The sequence below is a fragment of the Polypterus senegalus genome, chromosome 13 (assembly GCF_016835505.1).
Source record: "Polypterus senegalus isolate Bchr_013 chromosome 13, ASM1683550v1, whole genome shotgun sequence".
Classification (NCBI taxonomy): Eukaryota; Metazoa; Chordata; class Cladistia; order Polypteriformes; family Polypteridae; genus Polypterus; species Polypterus senegalus.
The window spans coordinates 1,512,060-1,531,633 of record NC_053166.1 but is presented as its reverse complement, the minus strand read 5'-3'; the positions used below and the strand labels follow the sequence as shown (position 1 = coordinate 1,531,633).

General features: G+C 52.7%; 2 protein-coding genes across 3 annotated transcripts; one reads left to right on the top strand and one right to left on the bottom strand.

The window, feature by feature from the left end:
• Positions 1-483: 483 nt before the first annotated feature.
• rnf208 (ring finger protein 208) lies at positions 484-5,181 on the bottom strand. 2 transcript variants are annotated; one of them, XM_039775236.1, is made up of 2 exons: positions 5,027-5,181; positions 484-1,981 (listed from the first exon to the last, which is right to left on the bottom strand). In XM_039775236.1, the coding sequence occupies exon 2, from the start codon at positions 1,337-1,339 to the stop codon at positions 590-592; it is 750 nt and encodes a 249-aa protein (XP_039631170.1). In that variant the 5' UTR covers positions 1,340-1,981; positions 5,027-5,181; the 3' UTR covers positions 484-589. The 2 variants fall into 2 exon arrangements, with proteins under 2 accessions (XP_039631170.1, XP_039631171.1); XM_039775237.1 differs by lacking the exon at positions 5,027-5,181 and adding an exon at positions 4,329-4,474.
• A 4,444-nt stretch (positions 5,182-9,625) lies between these two features.
• On the top strand, positions 9,626-13,201 carry si:ch211-202f5.3 (cysteine-rich tail protein 1). The gene is made up of 2 exons (XM_039775822.1): positions 9,626-9,839; positions 12,104-13,201. The coding sequence occupies exon 2, from the start codon at positions 12,116-12,118 to the stop codon at positions 12,482-12,484; it is 369 nt and encodes a 122-aa protein (XP_039631756.1). The 5' UTR covers positions 9,626-9,839; positions 12,104-12,115; the 3' UTR covers positions 12,485-13,201.
• The last annotated feature ends 6,373 nt before the right edge of the window (positions 13,202-19,574 follow it).

Genomic DNA, 19,574 nt, shown 5'->3' with positions numbered 1-19,574 from the left:
CCCAGTATGGTCAGCTTCAGGGGGTTTCTCCCCAGCCCTTTAGGTAAAACAGTCCCTTGAAGCCCCTCATCTTTTGGCTCTGAAGGCAGAGAAGTGATATGGTGGTCCGAAGTCACCGTCACCTCACCACGACACAGTTATTTGAGGTCCACCTCTGGACATCTAAAGAATGGGGCCCAGTAAGACATGATGACTTACGGAGGGAGACACTTGCCACCCTAGCCCACCCCAGCTCACCCCAGGCCTACAGGTACAATGACTCCTCAGGTCACCCTGACCTCTCGTCCCAGCGGTCAGTGAGATGATGTGATGGACGTGGAGCGGCTACTGAAGACCCTTCAAGACCCCTGCCAAGCTCCATCCTACGGCCCTGCCCACCGCTTTAAAGGGGCACACCTCGCACCCCGTCTGGCAGGCACCCGGCGCCACTACAAACCAGGACAGCCCACCGGGAGTCGGAAGGAAAGCCAAGGGGGGCGCAGCAGTAGATAAAATACATTTATTGGAATTTCCCTTTTTTTTCCTCTCTCTTGCCATAGAATATCTGAAATATAGAGCTCTGTTTGAGGGTCCGTTGGCGGGCGGGCGGCTACATGATGGCGCAGGAAGACAGCGGGTTTCTGAGCTGACAGGTGCAGGCCGACTGGCAGTATTGGCGCACCGTCTGGTAGCAGCTGTGGTCAGTCTCCCCCCCCCACTGCACCGGGTTGGAGGGCACCAGGCCGCCCTCGGCCGGCAGGCGGTTGAGGATGCTGGTGTTGACGGCCAGCGCGGCCAGGCCGTAGTCGGTGAAGAGGACGGTCTCGCGGCGGCACGTCGGGCAGGAGATGAACTTGTACTTGGGGCAGGACTCGTACAGGATCTGCAGGCACTCCTCACACACCGAGTGCAGACACGAGAGGATGCGCGGCCGCTTGCCCGTGAAGTTGTACGTGTGGCCACAGGTCGGGCACTCCAGGGGCTCGGAGGGGGTGGCCGCGGCCGGGCGCAGCACGTACTGGTTGACGATGACGTCCTCCGCCGCCACCTTGCACTGGAACTGGTTGTGGTAGCAGAGCTCGGCCGCGCTGCTCTTGCGCTGGCTCAGGTAGCCGCCCCTCTCCCGGCGGGATGGTGGGGGAGGCACCCCGCCCGCCGCCCCCTCCATGGGCAGCTCTCCGCAGGCTTGGTTGGCGATCACCTCGGACTCGGCAGACCAGGCCAGCCGGGGGGGCTCCCGGCAGGGCGGGGCGCTGTAGCGCGGCTGCGGGGCGGGACACTCGTGGGGGAACTTCTCTGACTGGATGATCTTGACGGTGTCCATCGGGATAGACACGGCCTGGCGCCTCAGGCAGGACATGCGCTCGTCTTAGTCAGTCCAAGAATCGGAGCAAGGGGGCACCTCTGTGCGGAACAGAAGCTGTCGGCGGTGCCAGTGCCACTTCAGCCATGTGACCAGATGCTGGCCGAGGTCGCTCTGCTCATGGCGGCGGCGGCGGTGGCGGGCATACAGGGGGGCCGGGACGGGCCAGAACTAGCTGCTACGCTTCCCCCGCCTTCCAGCAGGTGGCCACGCTCCTGGCATCGCTTCCAAGTGCAGTCAAAGGGAGAATTCTTTCTGGAAAAATCAAGCGGCTCTGAAGGGTCCCCTGAGGGTCTCTGCGAAAGATGGGTGGAGATGCAGGAGAAAGGGCAGCATTCACTCTCCTGGATTTGGCCTGGGGGGCTTGTCCTTTGAAACGCCCTGCTCATTTACTCAAGAGCCCCTCAGTGCTGCCGACCCCTGCTGGGTTCCGGGCGGGTGATGCAGACGTTCACGTGGGCAGGGTGCCCTGCATGTGTCCTTGTGGTGTTGGGCAACTCCTCGGCCTCGTCCGTCCAGCCACCTGGTGTTGTCCTCCTCCACTGGCCCCCTGTGTGCCACCCAGCAGCTCAGGAAAGCTTGGGCCTCCACAGACTGGGCAGGGTGCTTAACGTGGCAGTCCTCTCTGTTAAAAGACCCCTGTGGCAAAACAGAGAAAAAGAGTGAGACGTGTCACTCCAACGCAGTCCCATCGCACGCCCGTTAACCGGCGCCCCCCACTGGTGATAATTTGTTAAATGGGAAAAGCGGAGCGTTAACTCTGTCTATCCGTCCATTATCCAACCCGCTATGTCCTAACTACAGGGTCACGGGGGTCTGCTGGAGCCAATCCCAGCCAACACAGGGCGCAAGGCAGGAAACAAACAGCAGGCAGGGTGCCAGCCCACTGCAGTGTAAGGAGTGTGTGTAAAGAAACACGGGTGGCCTTGGGTGGCTGGGCCTGCTTGTGTTTATGAGACTGAGACACGACTGGCAGAGTGAGAGTGAGAGTGAGAGTGAGAGTGCACATATAGTGGTGAGCACACTGAGTATGGACACCAAACGTCTGAGTGTGTGTGAGGATGAGTGAGAGTAAAGTCCCAAAAATCTGACAAGCAGCAGTGTGGGTAGGGGGCACTTAACTCAGCCAAACGAGCAGCGCCCCCTGCAGTCGGCCTGGTACACACATTATGGGAGAGCAGGTGTGTAGTTGAGTCTGAAGTGCACTTTATACGAAAAGATGTGTGACTGTGAGTGCGTGTGTGTTAGAGAGGAAGTGTGCACAATGAACGTGTGTGTGTGTGTGTGTGTGTGCGCTGGTGTAAAAGAGCAGCCGTGAACACACAAATTTCAATTGGGTTTGTCTGCGTGTGAGTTTATGGTGGTCCGCATCCCCCCTTTGAAGGTGCAGTCCCACCACCAGCTGCTGTACTGGAGTGTGAGATTGAAGTGGTCAGTTCAGATGACCCCGAGCCCCCCCCACACCCCAAGACCTGTCGTACTCAGAATCTGAGGGCACCATATGTGCCTGAAGGGCAGGGGGTGTGGCTATGGGTGGGCAGGGCTATCAGTCCAACCAATTAACAATCAACAAAGTTGTAACTAATTTTGATATTTAGCTGCCCATTCCAGACATCCCAATGCCCACCCTACTAATGCCAATGAAGTGAGGACACAAACACATTCAATTCAGTTGGTATTCTTTATAGCGCCTTTGACTTACTGAGCATAACCTCTAAACTCTTCATGTCTCTAATCCACTAACATCCGTCCATCCATCCATTTTCCAAAGCAGCTTATCCAAGGCAGGATCACAGGGCAGCAAGCACTGGGCACAAAGCAGGAACGACACCTAGACGGACAGTTTATATAGCGCCTTTCTAGACACTCAAAGCACTTTACATGGACAGTGGGGAGCCCCTCCAACCAGCACCAATGTGTAGCCACCTCCTGGATAAGGTGACGGTGGCCATTCTTGTGCCAGAACGCTTAGTACACGTTACCTTGTAGGTGGTGAAGGAGTGACAGAGACGATTAGGGGGTCCTGGTGGACAATTTAGCCAGGACATTGGGGTACACCCATCTCTTATCAAAAGGTGTCCAGGGATGTTCAATGAGCAAGAGAGCCAGGACCTCTGTTTCAGGTCACATCCGTGGTGGCAGACCCTCACAGAGCAAACACACGCACACACTTAGGGTCGCCTATCCGGGCAGCACGGGTCTCAAGGCAAGAACAGCACCTGCAGAGGGCGCCAGTCAAGGAGTAAACTGCTAAAACAGACAAGGCGTCCAAACTTTAAAACACGGAAGCCGAAACAGAGGCTGGGAATGGAAAGTCCAGTAAGGCTCTAAACTGGGATCAGTCCAGTTGACAGCGGAGGGAAAGAAAAACCAGAAATCCAGGACCAGTGCACTGGAGAGGTGCGGGTGTGTTTGTTGGTGGTCCGCAAAGCTACAAGCCACCTTGCTTGTTGTCATTAGAAGAGTGCCCGTGCGCGTGTACGTGCGTATTAGGGGTGGACGCGTGCACGCGGCCTTCATTCAATCAGCAATGTCAGGGTGTGCAAGTGTGTGTGTGAGTGTGTGTGTGTGTGTGCGCGTGCTTGTGTCCGTGCGCGCTCATGCGCTTTATGGGAACACCTGTGTTTGTGTGAGCGCAGGTGTCCGAGCGCAGAGTAGCCTGCATCCCTCCATCCCTTCATTCATTCATTCATTCATTCATTCATCTCGTGCCCACCTCAGCAGCCATCGGATTTGATTTGGAGTCCCAGTGGTACGGGCACGCGCGCTCGTCCTCGCAGGTGGGAGCGGCTCACGTTGTTTCGCGCGTGCCTCCGGAGGCTCGGTGGTGAGGCGGGAGGAAGCGAAAAAATAAAAAACCGGCCCGGCGGAACCAAGTCACCCGCTCGTTCGGGAGCGTTGCGGTCATTCGAGCGCCTTCAACCCCTCCGTCCTCCCCGCTATAACCGGGCGGCGCACCTGCCTTTCGCGCCAACGGTGACAATACCTGCCTGTCGCCGAATGTCGCATCTCCGTGGCGCTGCCTCGTGCCGAGCAGGATGCGGCTTGGCGATGTCGTCGGCTCGCGCCCGCACTTCTCCCCTCTCCGCTCCTCGCCGAGTCCGCAGTCCCCGCTGCAGTGTTGCAGCAGTGAGCATCACGTTCTGCGCCAGCCGTGGAGAGCTGCAGCCAACCAGAGCTGAGCTGTGCTGCGCACCCCCCCACACCCCCAACACAACACCACGGCAAAGCCCCCTTTAACCCCGCGCGCTCTGCCGACTCCGCGGCGCTTCCCACTCGCGCTGCGCATTCCACTCCGCTGCGTCACGCCGATGAGCCGCTGGGCTCCATGAGGCCTTGGCATTATGTAACGGGCATCTGAGCCGAGGCCCGGACGGCGCCACACGGGGAAGCGGTGCCCTCGAGCCGCGGCAGGTGGCGCCCTTCACAGAGCGAGTGGCCTTTGTGCCCCAAAAGGCTCGAGGTGAGCTGAGAACAGCTGAGGGCTGCCAGGAGCCGTGCCATTCAGCAAGGGTGCCCCTCTGCTCTTCATTTTATGGAGCGTCATTGCAGGCTCAGCTGACATTTAAAACTCTACAGGTAAAGCTGTTTCTGGAGTCAGACCTCCTGCCCACCACAGAGCCAATGTCTGTGCCCCAGTGCCCCTCTTTGTTGGCACCCCACTCTGGCCCAAGCCTTACTTACCCCAGCCAGCTGGTCTTCAGTGCTCCACCGGCGCCTCTCCTCTGCTCATCTGTGAGTGCTTGACGCCACCACGGCGGTCCTCGGCTGAAGAGGAAGGCAGCTTGTGGTTCCCGTTTCCTTCCTCTGCTCACTCTCTTCTGTCGCTTCGCATCTTCTCGGCATCAGGGGGGTCACCTCTGCGCTGCGCAGACCTGGACCACATGACCACCGGCTGTGCTCTTAAAGAGATAAGCTCTGGGTTGGGGGGCTGTGAATTCCTCAGCATCTCCTGTACCAGTCAGCGCGCTACCTGCACATGCACTGGCATAAAGGGGGAGGGAGGGGGGCCAGCTGGCGCTTACCTGGGGGTCTGCAGCAGGCTCAGGTTACAGGGAGGTCCACCCCAGAGGCCTGGGCTTATTTAGTCAGATTGTGGATGGGGGAGTCGGGCAGGGCCTTCAAGTGACCTGTGTGCCCATCACAGCAGCGTCTTAGATGTTCATAGCGCCTTTCAGGAGCAGGATGGTAACTGTGACATGGTGGTTAGTAATGACTTCTGGTCACTATTGAGCCTATCCGAGCTCCTGATGACCCCTAAAAGTGACCTTCATTCATGTTGATGACCCTCGCTGATTACAGATGACCTTTGACCACTGCTGATGACCTCCACTGATGACTAAGCCTGGGCAGGACTGGTGACCCTTTAATGACCACTGGCTACTATTCATATGAGAAGTGACTTCAGAAGACCCCATCATGGTTGAGCCATCTGAAGGAGGACCTTGGCCAGCTTTGATGACCCTCCCTGCCTGTGGTCACTGCTTATGGCTCAGAACTCAGTGGTCACCTTGGGCTAGCCTTGTGGTGGCCTCTGCTGATGACCACTGGTGATTACTAATGACCTTCAACCACAGAGACAAGTGGTGACAAGCCCCTACTGATGACCCCTAACCTCTGGGCTCAGGCTCCTGCTGATGACCTCCAGTGGTCACTAATGATATCTGGCCACTCTGACTATGAATGTTGAGCTTAGTCTCCTCATGATGACCCCACTGATAAGTGGTCTCAAGCCTGACCCTTAACAAAGACCTCTAATGATTGATTTTGGCCTCTGACCACTGCTGATTGCCCCCAGTTATGACCCCCAGTGATCACTAATGACTTCTGTCCACCATGGTTACTAATGTTGAGCCTCGGCCTTACTGGTGACCCTCAGTGGTTCCCAATGACCTTTGACCTGGCTGTAGTAATGGGTTTGGAGCTCAGACTCCCATTACTGACCCCCAATGATAAGTGATCTTGAGCTTGACCCCTATTGATGACCCTCCATGGCTCCAATTGACCTCTGACCTTTGAGGAAATTGGGCGTGGGCTTAGCATCTTACTGATGACCCCCAGGAATAAGTAAAGACGTCTGGTGACTGCCACTACTCATGATGAGCACAGGCTACTTAAGAAGACCCCAATGATAGGTGGTCCTGGCTCTGGCCCCTGTGGTAACCCTCAGTGGTTGCCTTTTGAGCTCTGGCCACTGCTGATGGCCCCCAGTGATGACCCCCAGTGATAACCAAAGACCTCTGGCTGCTGTGATTACTAATGCTGAGCTCTGTCTGTTTATGATGACCCCCAGTGATAGGTGGTCTTGATCCTGTCCCCTGCTGATGACCCTCAGAGATTGCTTTTGAGCCCTGATTACTGCTGATCGCCCCCAATGATGACCCCTCATGGTGACTCTCACATGATCACCTGTCACCACTCTGGACCTCGTGTGCAGATGACTGGCCTCCTGCAGACCCTCTGCTCTCTGGTCATTCCACAAATGTCACCGCTGTACTGTGACTCATCAGCCGCGTGCCTCTGCTTTCCTGTCCCCTCCAGCCTGTAGGCACGGTGGAGGAAGTGGCAGTTGCTGCTGTGGTGGCCTCGTGACATTTCGACTTGAGGTGATTGTGTCACTGCCGATGGTGGAGATACAGCGAGTGTGAAAGTCTCACGCCACCCACGCCTCGCCCGAATCGAGGGCCCCTTGTCTCATTTTCCGACTGTGGTCACAACATGTGAGGTATGCTGGCCAATCAGAGTATTGGGTTTATGTGAATGCCAACTATCTGTCAGTCTGGTTTAAGTTAAAGGGGGTGGGGTGGGAGTACAAAGTAGGTCACCTGCCTGAAGTCCATCCACTGTTAGCCACTTTCAGGGTCAAATGGGCACCGCCAAGGGGCAGGAGGCCTGCTGGCATGGCATCCTCTCAGGCTATGTGGAAGAGCGGGTGACGTGGCCTCGCCATTTACTTCCTCCAAAGCCATCGAGGCTCACATGATCCCTTGTCTGATCTTCGTGGTCAGAGGCTGTCAAGCTGGCAAACTGAAGAAGAGGGTCGGGCACAGCACTGCCGATGGCAGAGAGGAGACATTTCAAACAAGCAGGCGTTCAAGTGAAGACTTGCAGGGAATGAGCTGCCCTTTTACCCCACTCATCTTGAGTGCCCCCTTGTGATACATCTGGAAACAGACCCGCTTGTGCACTTGAGAACTCTGGTGACCGATGTCACGTTAAAGTCACCTGTACAAGTTGCCAGGGTGTCACTAAGGCCTCATGTCACCCTGCTGCAGCTCACAGTGAGTCTCACATAGTCGTCATCTGACAGAAGGCCACCATGATGCCAACACAGAGCACAGGACAACCTCTGCTGGGGATTTTTTTTCTGTCCACAAGATGGCGCTGACTCTTCTTCATACATTAAACGGCAGCCTTTCTCAACATTAGGTATGAGCAGGCATGAGATGAGCAAAAGTTCAAACACCCCTGCTGACCCCCCATGCCACTCTGAGTGAGTGGGCATAAAGCACTGGGCATCTTAGGCATCATAAAAAGGCACATCAGTGTGTCCAGTCGCCACCTCCAAGCCCACGTTCAGCATAGCAGGCTGCTTTCTGGTGTTTATTAATGGCCTTAATGCCAGCTGTGCCAAGCTTTTCTTGGACAAGTATTGGAACTCTATATTCCGTAATGGTGTGCCTGGCCTATCTTTGATGTGTGCTAAGTTCCTGCTTAGCAGCTGTGCCAGGTGTCTGTTGAACTCATAGTGACATTCTGCATCCAGTATTGGTATGCCAAGCTGGTACCTGAGGTGTATTAACTCTACACCAGCCTCACCAGGCAGATATTGAGCCCATACTGACAATGTATATCATTCATTACCAGTGTGCCAAGGTGGTCTGGGATTTGTGACTTGTCTATCTGTACCAGAAATACCAGCTATCTGATGGGCATATATTGACTATCTAGATCCAATTGTTGTATGCCAGGCTAAACTATGATTAGTATCATGTCTCTACATAAGCTGTGCCAGTGTGTTATTGGACAAGTACTGGCACACTGTATTTATTACTATGATAGAAATAGTGTGCCAGAGTCTTCAATGATTTGTGCTACATTTCTCCATACCAGCTCTGCCAGGTTTCTTTTTGGGCATGCATTGACCATTTATATCTGGTATTGGCGTGCCAAAGTGATTTGTGATTATTAACTGTCTCTATGCCAGCCATGCCAGGCAGATATTGAAACTATACTGTAATGATATACAGTATCTATTACTGGTATGCCACTCTGCTTTCTTTGCCTGTGCCAGTAGTACCAAACTTCTGATGGGCATATATTGATTTCTAGGCCTAACTGGGGTATGCCAGGCTAATCTATGATTTGTGTCATGTTTACATAAGCTGTGCCATGCTGTTGTTGGCCAAGTATTGGCACTCTGAATTGGTGTGCCAGGTTCGTCATTGATTTATGTTACATTTCTCCATTCCAACTGTGCCAGGCTGCTGTAGGGCATGTGTTAACACTGTATATCCAGTAATGGAATGCCAAGCTGATATCTGATTTTTATTAACTCTATGCCAAGCCATGCCAGACACATATTGAGACTATATTGAAGCTATAGAATATATCCATTACTGGTGTGCCAAGCTGATCCCTCATTTCTTTGTCTGTACCAGTAGTACCCACCATCTGAAAGGAATATATTTACTTCGAGACTGAACTGGGTCATGCCAGGCTAAGCTATGATTTGTTTCAATATTGTCACTAGAAAGCAGGCACTTCTGCTTTAGCTTTATCTTAGCTGGCAAGACAGCCGAGTTCACTTCAAGTGATAATAACCCTTTATATCCAGTTCTGGCATGCCTGGCACATCTCCACAGGCTCCACAAGGCTCCACATGCCAAATGTGCCAGGCAATTTTGGGGCATGTATTCACACTGAACACCCAGCTCTGGTGTGCCAGGCTCATGGGCGATTTGAATTATGTCTTTCCATACTGGTTGTGCCAGGTGGTTGGACATGATCTGACACTCAATGCCTAGTTTTCTCATGCCAGGCTCATCTGTGATTTGTATCATGTCTCCATATGCCAACTGTACCCAGCGGTTCTTGGGCAGGCACAGAAATTCCATTTCTTGTATTGAGCCGTGGAATGTTTGAAATGTGCCACATATTGTATAGGCGGAATGTGCCTGGAGGGGGGTGAGATGCCAGGTTGCCTGAGTGTCATATCAAGTGGCAGGAGCTGAAAATCTGGTCGGCTCTCCGCCTCGCCACTCCCACCTGCCCTACCAGATATGCTGGAATGCGGTCAGAATGCGCAGCACCTGAAACCAATTGAGTCTTTGCACTCAAAAGCTGTGTTTGTGTCACCTTGACGGCGGCACTTGTGACAGGTACACCGAGGTCAGGAGCGGCGACATTTCAGAGAGCAGGCACCCCTGGAGAAGACGGCCCAAGAAGAGTAAAGGGCCTCACAGTGAAGGCGCCAGGAGACGGAGGAGCGAGTGAGGTAAGCGCAAGGACAGGAGCTGAGGAGCTGGGCGCCGTACCCATGGGGCAAACAGGCAGGCTGGCACTTGTACCTCCGGCACCTGCTCAATCCTGCGGGCCCTGGGGTGTCAGACGGGCCTCGGGAAGCCCTAAGACCCGCTGTTAGTCTGTAGGTCTCTCAAGAGCCGCCCGCTGGCTCACCTGTCTGTCTGTCTGCCTGCCAGCGTGTCTGCCTGTGAGTCAGTCTGTCTGTCGGTCTGTCCGGGTAATGCATGCCAACATTGGGCACCAGCTTCAGTGGGCACTGCTAGTGTAGGTGAAAGGCACTATATAAAGTCCACTTCTGTTTATGCTGTTTATTACTATGAAAAGCGCTATATAGTATCGATATTCATTTGCGCTAGTTGTTATATAGAATTGGTATTAACTTGTAGTGTCATTACGAAAGGCACTACATAAAGCCAACGTTCATTTGTGCTGTTTATTATAATCAAAGTCTCTATAAACAATTAATATTCCTTTATGATGTCACTTATTATGAAAGGCACTATATAAATGTAACATTGGCTTATGATGGTGTTTATTACACAAGGCACCACGTAAAGTCCACGTTGATTTATGACGTTGTCTATTATGAAAGGCACACTCCTGGTGCTTTATAGCTCCCTTCACCGAGGCGTGCCATCAACCTCACAAATTCGGGTTAACCTCATGGAAGTTCTGATTACTAAATGAAGGAGAGGCTGCTTGCTTTGTGAAGCTTTTGTGTTGTTTATGAAAGGCACTATATGAAGTGACGACTGGCACTGCGAAAGGCGGCGATGGTGGTGGATGTAGTAGGAGGTTTTATAAAATGATTTGCCACTCTGAAAGGTGCTATATGAGGGGGAACTCGTGATCAGACCCACCATGAAAGGCGCTATATGAGAGGGACAGGCTGGCAGTTCTGATGGGCAAAACCGTTACAAGCCAAAGTGCGGCACTCGGGGACAAAGCAACCCCGGGCAGGATGTGACACTGAGAGACTGTGAGTGCAGTCAGTGCAGTGGTGTCTGTGGAGTTCGAAGGACACCAGGAGGGCATGCCAGTCAGCGACTGGACACATGGCTCGGTAACCATGAGGTCTAAAACATCATATATAGCGCCTTTCACGGGGACACCAGTGCCTTAGGGGGCAGTGAGGAGTGTGAGCGAGTGTGAACCTCTACGCGTAGGCGTGTCTGTGTGTGTTTATATGGCCGTATACATGTGGGCCTGCTCACGTGTGCAAGTGTGTATGTGCTTGTGTGTGTACTTGGGTGGGCCTTCGTGAACTCGTGTGTGTGTGTGTGTGTGTTTACTGTATATACATACATGTCAATGGGTTTGTGTCTTTGCCTGTGTGTGTATTTGGACACGCGAGTGTATGGACATGTGCCTTTGTCGTTCTTCACTTGTGTGTGTGTGTGTGTGCCTGGCATGTGTGCAAATCCTGTCTGTCTGTCTGTCTGCAGGCCTCCGGCTCAATGGACAAACATGTCCTGCATCAGCTCATGCTAGCTTTGGTGAAAGACGCTATATACAGTCAACACTTTCTAATGAGGGGTGCTAATATTCATTTATAATGCTTATTATTATGAAAGGCGCTATATTAAGGTGGTATTTATTTGATGTCACTTATTGTGAAAGGCGCTATTTTTAGGTGGTATTTATTTGATGTCACTTATTATTAAAGGCACTATATTAAGGTGGTATTTATTTGCTATTGCTTATTATGAAAGGCGCTATTTTAAAGTGCTATTTATTTGATGTCACTTATTGTGAAAGGCACTATATTAAGGTGGTATTTATTTGATGTCACTTATTATGAAAAGCGCTATTTTAAGGTGGTATTTATTTGATGTCACTTATTGTGAAAGGCACTATATTAAGGTGGTATTTATTTAATGTCACTTATTATGAAAAGTGGTATTTATTTGATGTCACTTATTGTGAAAGGCACTATATTAAGGTGGTATTTATTTGCTATTGCTTATTATGAAAGGCACTATATTAAGGTGGTATTTATTTGATGTCACTTATTGTGAAAGGCACTATATTAAGGTGGTATTTATTTAATGTCACTTATTATGAAAGGCGCTATATAAAGTCAACACTTCTATGTGACCTTGTTTCTTAAGAGAGGCACCACATAAAGAGACCCAAATCCTGGACTCAGACTCGGTTTGATTGTATTGTGCCAACGAGGCCATGCTTGGTGCCCACTGTGCCAGCCTGCTCTGACGCTTTCTCTCGATTCCCCAGGTCACAACTGTCATGAACCTGTCCTGTGTCAGTGCAGACATGGAGTCCTCGGAGGTCACCAACCCCTACGGTCACATCACCCTCCCGCGGGCTCAGCTAAAGATCACCAACTTGGACAACAGCACCGTCATCAGCAACCCGATGGCCAGAGAGCAGGAGCAGCTCCCGCCGGGGGGCTTCATGCCTCAAGGTGGGCGAGTCGTCATGACGTCACAAATGAACGGCGCTAACCAGAGCAGCGTCACGGCGCCATACGGGGCAGCATACGGTGCAGCTGTCCAGCACGGTGGGAAGACGCGACCCAAGTCTGAGTCCGAGGGGGGCACCTGCTGCACCTGCTGCTCCTGCTGCCGGAAGAAGTGCTGCTGTGTGGTGTCCTAAACGCTGCCCCCTGCTGGCAGCTGTCCATCGTCCATTCTCTCCTGTGGACACTCGAAACTAAAAGAAGAGGCCTTGTTACCTATACTGGCCAGAGTTATCTTCACCAAGGGGAGATGCCATGATGTTGCCCGTTTTCCACCACCCACCTCCTCCACCCATCATCATTTAGGTCTCTCCAGTGGTGGGCTTCCATCCCAGCTGTCCCTCACCAGCTCACATTTGGTGGCCTGAATGATAACACAGGGTTTCATGATTCCTGAGATCCCAGCAGGTGGTAGGCTGGAATGGCCCAAACCTGACCAGGGGGACAACAAGAGAGGGGACCGAACACCGGAGATGTGACTCTGAGCTGACCAGACAAACGACTTTGTGTCCGAGATCTGTGAGTACAATGCTGGACTTTGGGGGACTGTGGACTCCCCTCCAGCTGACCTCTTACAAGCCACCTGAAGTGAGGGTCCTCCATGAGTGCAGCCCACCCTGGTCACAGCATGCCCACCCTTCACTCCTTTAAAGAATTCAGAAAGTCAGCCCACCATGTGTGGTCCCATGTTTGGCAAGTTCTTCTTGTGCCCAGGAGAAGGTCAGGGTTGGCATTGGCTCCTCCCTGGTGCCCTGATGCTGCTAGGACAGACTCTGCCCACCCCCCTCAATGCCCCTCCATTGGAGTTTTCACTTCAAATGTTTATTAAACTTTGTTCTTTTTTGAAGTCTCAATGTGGGATTTACTGAAACGCCAGGCTGTGGGTGCCAGTCACTCGAGACCTTGTCCAGTCCAGAAATGCGGGCGGGCAGACGGGTAACGTCTTGTAGCCCCAGGGGCCAGACGGGTGTGTCAGTGTGACAGACGTGGCCGCATTCCTTGGGACACTTGAAGTGGTGATGACCTCATCTGAATGTCAGTCACCTGCTCTGCTGTCACCTTGTCACCTTCACGCCGATCGGGACAAAGAGGTGGCAGGAGGGCCCACGTGACCTCCCCCTCCCTGCCTGCCTGCCTGCTTGCCTGCCAGTGTCAGCTCGTGGTCTCCACTTGGTGTTTACACAGGTGTGCCACGCCTTACACACACACACCTCACGCACACACACAGCTGGCAACTCCCAGAAACTTCCGGAAGAGCGGCCTGCCTGACACTATATAGCGCCTTTCTGAGGGTGTCACCAGGGCAGATGTCAAGGGGCTCTCTTAGGACCACACCACGGGGATGGAGGAGAGCTAAACCAGAAAACATGTCATGTGCCCGCCATTCCTCACCCACCGTGCCACACTTGACCTCCTCAGGTGGGTGGACAGCTGGACGTGCCGGCCATACAATCAAAGGGACATCATAAATGAAACACGAAGAGAGGGACAAACACGAGTGGGGACAGCAAGAAGGACGGGGGGAGTTCTAGCGTGTCATGTATGGGGGGTTTGGGGGGGGGCAGTCGAGAGCCTGAATGGAAGTCAAACGTCCTCAACACAGAAGGACAGACGAGGTGGGCTGGCAGCAGAAACCTAAGTACCTGAATGAGAAGGTGGGACCCCCACCACAAAACGGGGGGCAGTCGAGAGGCCAAACAGAAGTCACATGAACCTCAACAGAGCCGAGGACACAGAAAGGTCCAAAGAGACCCCTTATGAGGTCCAGGCTGTCATGGCAGCCACAAGAGGAGCACCTCACTTCGGTGGTCTCAAGAATGTGATCACTTTGGGGGTCTGGGCCTTCGCAGGGTCACCAAGACATTTTTCGTGTCTGCTGCTTTAAATTGAATTGGACAACAGCTGGCAACAAGCAGGTGGCGATTGGGTGGGTGTTGGCAGTTGGGGGGGCAAAACCTTAAAGTGTGAAAATCCAAGGCACACGTTGCCAGGCGCTCAGTTGGTCAGCGCTGATTACTGATAAAGTGTCATCACGGAGAGCTGGATTTGGGGGCTTCAAATTGTAATCAAAACATCATCATCATCTTCATCATCATCATCACAGTAGTGCATCTTATTTACATAACGCAGAGTGTACTGGTGGTCTGACAGCCCCCTTTTTGTGTTATCGACTGCAGCAGTAAACGATATCTTCATCAGCTGTCTTCTTTGGGTGGGCACTTGGGACTGTGGGTCCCGTGTGTGTGTGTGTTTGTCTCCTTGAGACCCCCATCACAGGTTGCTTCAGCTGACCCCCTAATGGGATATGGTCGGGGGCGGGGGGGTCAAAGATTTCACTTTTTACAAAACTTCAAAGAAAAAAGAAAACAACAGGGGCCTGTGACATTGTCACCTGGAGTGTCACTTCATGTCATTTCAAGGTGGCTGATATTTTCAGTTTTTGGATCTTTAGCGGTGGTCCGCACCCTTTAGGCGCCACCCCCATAAGGTGACCTGCGCGTGTCCAGGTGCCTGATTATGAATTTGATGTTATTTTTGATTTCGGACCCTTTACTAGACCCCCAAGGACCTCCGTCAGAGGGGGACTTGTGACAGACTTTCATCACAATTAGGAATATTCAGCCGGCAAGCATTTAAAGCGACCCCCACATTTGAGTGTCCCGGCGGGCGGCTCTCCTCGTGAACTCTGACGGGTGGCGCGCCGTACGCCGAGTCGGACCCTCTGTGTGCTCGACCCCCTTGTGACTCCTTCTCTCCGTTTTCTCTTTTTGTTCTCTCAGCTACTTCATTTCTTCAGATGCGTCAGTTGGCCTGTGGGTGGCGCACTACTGGTCACTGCCTGGTGGTCTCCCCTCACTTTTTTAACTTCACTTGTCATTTAACAGGTCGTGGAGTGCGAGGGGGGCTTTGACTGGACGGCGGTCACAGGGGGTTGGTGTCAGCATCAGGGACCCCACTTGAACGCATACAAATATGTGGGGGGACAGGCAAAGCGGACTGCTGCAGGTGGCCTTTGACCGCTCATCACGGTGACACGGATGATGACGTGTGACACATGTGGCCGTGTGACAAGGGAGGAAACGGCATCATTTCCTAGTCAGGTGGCACCCGCCTGTCACTGGGCACTTGAAAGGGCTGTTGTTTGTTTGGTTTTTCTTTTTCGGGTTCAGTTCAGTAAGGCAGTGGGGTCGGACCCCCAAGCTCAGCTTTGTGAGTGGTCTGGTGGCAGCAGGCCAAACAGGTCAGTGCAGTCGTCCCCGTCCCCATTCCAGTCATTCCCTCCCTGGTGTCCTGGGGCTGTTGAAGGGTCTCCGTTCAGTGGGTGGTGCCCAGGACAGGTCTGGAGGGGGGGACGGTCACCTGGGGGGCATCCTGACGACAGGCCAAACCACCTCAACTGGCTCCTCTCGATCTGGAGGGGCAGCAACTCTCCTGTGAGGCAGAGGTGGTCCAGGCTTTAGGTGACATGGGTGGCCATCACCTGCGGGCAGTGCCAGTGCTCAGTTATTTTGTGCCCCAGAACAAGCTTATTGGTGTGCCAACCAACTGTTATGTTGGGTTTATCCACCCATATCATCTGTGCCCAAGGCAAATGCCAAATCTACCTTAGTGGTGGTGCCAGCCCTGTCTGAGGGGCGCCATTTGTGAAAGTTTACAGGCACACGCTTCAGAATCCAAGGGGGGAGAGACCCCTCTGCCCACCTACCCCCTCACCCACCCTGGTTATTGATCCTTGTGACGCTGAGTGGGCACTGCCACCCGCTGGGCACCACTTATGAAAGTAAAAGTGCATGCGCTTTGTGCACCAAGGGCCATGCACTCCTCACGGGTACCGCGGTTTTATACGTTTGCATGAATTTATTTTCTTTTATTTCTTATTCTTTTTTCTTCTTCTCTAATCTTCTTTGGTTTTTCCTCCTGACATCCAGTTAGACACACTGAGCTCCACTCTTGGTATGAAAATGGGGGGGCGTTTGTGCTACTAAAGGGACACCGAGGGGTGACATCCCACCACCCCACCCAAGGTGCCAAGTGGCCTTCAACTGGCGCTGCTCTGAGAGCCCCCTGAGTCCCTGACCTTCTCACCCCATCATGGAGTGTCGAGGACCCCTCTTTCTGTCACATGTACAGTTCAGGACCACCGGTGAGGACACAGCTGAAGACAGACCACTAAACCCAGAGCTTTGTCTGGACCAGTGCAGCACCAGCAGACACTTGTGAGATCTCTGAACTCCTCCACAAATGGAGGTGGTCTCACCTCACTTAGACAAAGTGGTCTCTCTCGGCCTCAGACTTGGAGGGGCTCATCCTTCACACTTGGCAGCGAATCGCAGTCACAGTCAGATGACCCTCATGAAGGTTCAAATTAGCCTGCCTGGCACAGGACCATCAGGAACCACTTCAGGAATCAGGCCTGGAGGTGGCATTCACCAGTGAGCACCTGGTGATCAGACAAGCCCAGTGCCAGTGTAGGGCCTCGTCAAGCTTAAATTGGGCACTGGGCAGACCACACAACCCACCCAGGAGCCACCTGAGGCAGTGATGTGGAGTCTTGCAGGAGGCTCCACGAGACAAAGGTAGGGTGCGATGCCAGCTTAGTGTCGGGTACAGGTGAGAAAGATATACACGGATAAGAAAACCAATAGACAGACAAATAGTGAAAGGCACTATATTACAGATGTGTAGGTCCTTAGTGTTAAGTGTAGGCAGGTTGTGTGGTGCAGTGCCAGTGCTTAAAACTTTGGCCCTGAGGCTGTGGGCTCAAATCCCACTACTGACACCACTGTGGGACTCTGAGCCTGGGCTCCAGTTGGAAAAACAAAAGAAATGAAGCCATGGAAGAGCAAGTCACTCGGGATAAACGTATCAGCCAAATAATCAGATTATAGATACCAGTGGATAGTTAACATGTGAAAGGCGCTATATAATACATAGATAGATAGATAGATAGATAGATAGATAGATAGATAGATAGATAGATAGATAGATAGATAGATAGATAGATGTGAAAGGTACTATATAATAGATAGATAGATAGATAGATAGATAGATAGATAGATAGATAGATAGATAGATAGATGTGAAAGGCACTATATTATAGACCCCCAGGTGGGAGTAGAAACCGAGGCTGCACCTGCGCACACCTCAGCAAACGTCTGGAGAAATGACGAAGGTCCGACACAGGCGCTGTCGTAATTTTCTAAACAATGAATCGCATTGAGCGCATCATGGAAATCTGACCAGGAACTGCCACCGAGTTGCGTTTCTTTCTTTCTTTCTTATTAAAAAGACGATAAACGACTGCGGCGTGCGTTCGTTTTTTTGCCCAACTGCGCCATCTGCTGGTTGCTGGCGGTATTGCTCTGTCTGCCCTGACGGGAGACGCCACAGCAGCCGGATAAATTCGCTTTAAAGCGGCACATTTGGGCGCCCTTTTAATCGCGATGACCGTGTGATCTGCGCTCGTGACAGACGGCGTGACATTTCGCTGTGATTTCATTTTGGTTTTCCCGAAGTCGCTCTCACTTGGCTTTTCTTCTGGCTGACGGACTGGCGCGCTAGCGAGAGGAATCGCCAGTCTTCTCTTGACGCGTCTCTCGCAGTTTGTCCGATGGCCCGCAGCCCCGCCTGCTCAAGCATGAACACGGAGTCGCTTCCTGATTGGTCCAGGAGAGCGGAAACACGTGACCTGTCACACCTGCCCCGCTGAAACTTGAATTTCCCAACAGGGCTAAGTTTGGCGCACAGAGAGAACACATCAACTCCACACAGAACAGGAGCTGTGAGGAATATCAGAAGACCCTCGGGCTGGCGTATCACACGCCTTCAATGACTGTGGAGAGCTGATTCGAAAGGCGTTGGACGTTTATGGTGTACGCCTGCTTGGGACTGACCCCGAGTGACTGTGTATGTGTGTGTGCCCTGTGACAGACTGGCATCCTGTCCTGCCTGGAGCCTCATGCTGGTGGGACAGGCTCAGCCTGTTGCGTTTCTTTTTCCAAATGTTAAATATGAGCGCAAGCCATCAAAGATCCGAAGGACTGATGGTTGGAGGTTAGGGTTAGCCAGCTGCGACACGGCAGACAGTAAACTGGCCAGGGTGATTAGCACTGGGGGGCACTGCCTCGGTGGTGAGCAGAGTGGTGTTTCTCATGCTTGTGTTTGCAGACCACATCTGTAGACCACCCTGAAATCCCATCTAGTGTGGCGCTTGCATGTTCTCCGTGTATCTACCGGACATTTTCTCAGATTTCGCGTCCGCACCTCAGATATGCGCCGCTGGGGTCCACGGCTTTTCTTCTAATTCGTGTCAGCGTGTAATTGATGGGCTCGCATCCTGTCTAGAGCTGGACATGACAATGTCAGAAGAGTTGTGACAATGGTGGGCCAGAAAGGGTGACCACCACACCCACATGACCCTGAAGCAGGCAGCCATAAGTCACCAGCCTGTTGGAGCCCCCAGGTGTTGGCTTCTCACCAATGGTCACCACAATCTGTTGGTATTTGGTTCCTGGTGCGCCAAAGAGGTGTCCCAAGAAGAGACCCGGGGACACGACTCCATGGAAACAGAGAGAGGCCAATGGCGGATGACAAACATCTCATCTGGTCTTTAATGAGGAACTCGACCCTCGGAAATGGGGGATTCCAGCCAGGGGGTCTGAGCAGGAATTAACTTCACGTTTCATGATAAATTCCTGATCGGTTGGACTGTGAGAACTTTTACAGTGCAATCAGGGGGTACTCAGACCCCTCACTGAAGCCCCCTTGGCACTAATGATGCAAGCCTGGCATCTTCTTGGGTTTGACATGACGAGCCTCACATGCCCACATTTGGGGCTGTTCCGCCAATCTTCTCTGCAGGTCCCCTCAAGCTCCTGCGGACTGGAGGGAGACCCTCGGTGGGCAGCCTTTACAGTCTCAGGTCACTCCAGAGATGTCTGATTGGACTCATGTGTGACATCTGACTAGGTCACTCGAGGACATTCTCAGAGGTGTCTCACAGCCACTCCTGTGTTGTCTTTGTCTTGTGACACAGTCTGAGGTCCAGAGCACTCTGAGAGGTCTTCATGACCCTTCACCCCACTTTGAGGGGTCTCCCAGTCCCCGATACTTCACTGCTGGTATTGCGAGGGTAATGAGCAGTGCCTGCTGTCCTCCAGACGTGATGCCCAGCAGTCCACGGTTTGGGTTCTTCAGACCAGAGAATCCTGTCTTCTACATTTTGAG

Excerpts from the sequence above, each read along its gene's own strand:
- rnf208 (XM_039775236.1), bottom strand. The coding sequence starts at position 1,339 with ATGTCCTGCCTGAGGCGCCAGGCCGTGTCTATCCCGATGGACACCGTC.
- si:ch211-202f5.3 (XM_039775822.1), top strand. The coding sequence starts at position 12,116 with ATGAACCTGTCCTGTGTCAGTGCAGACATGGAGTCCTCGGAGGTCACC.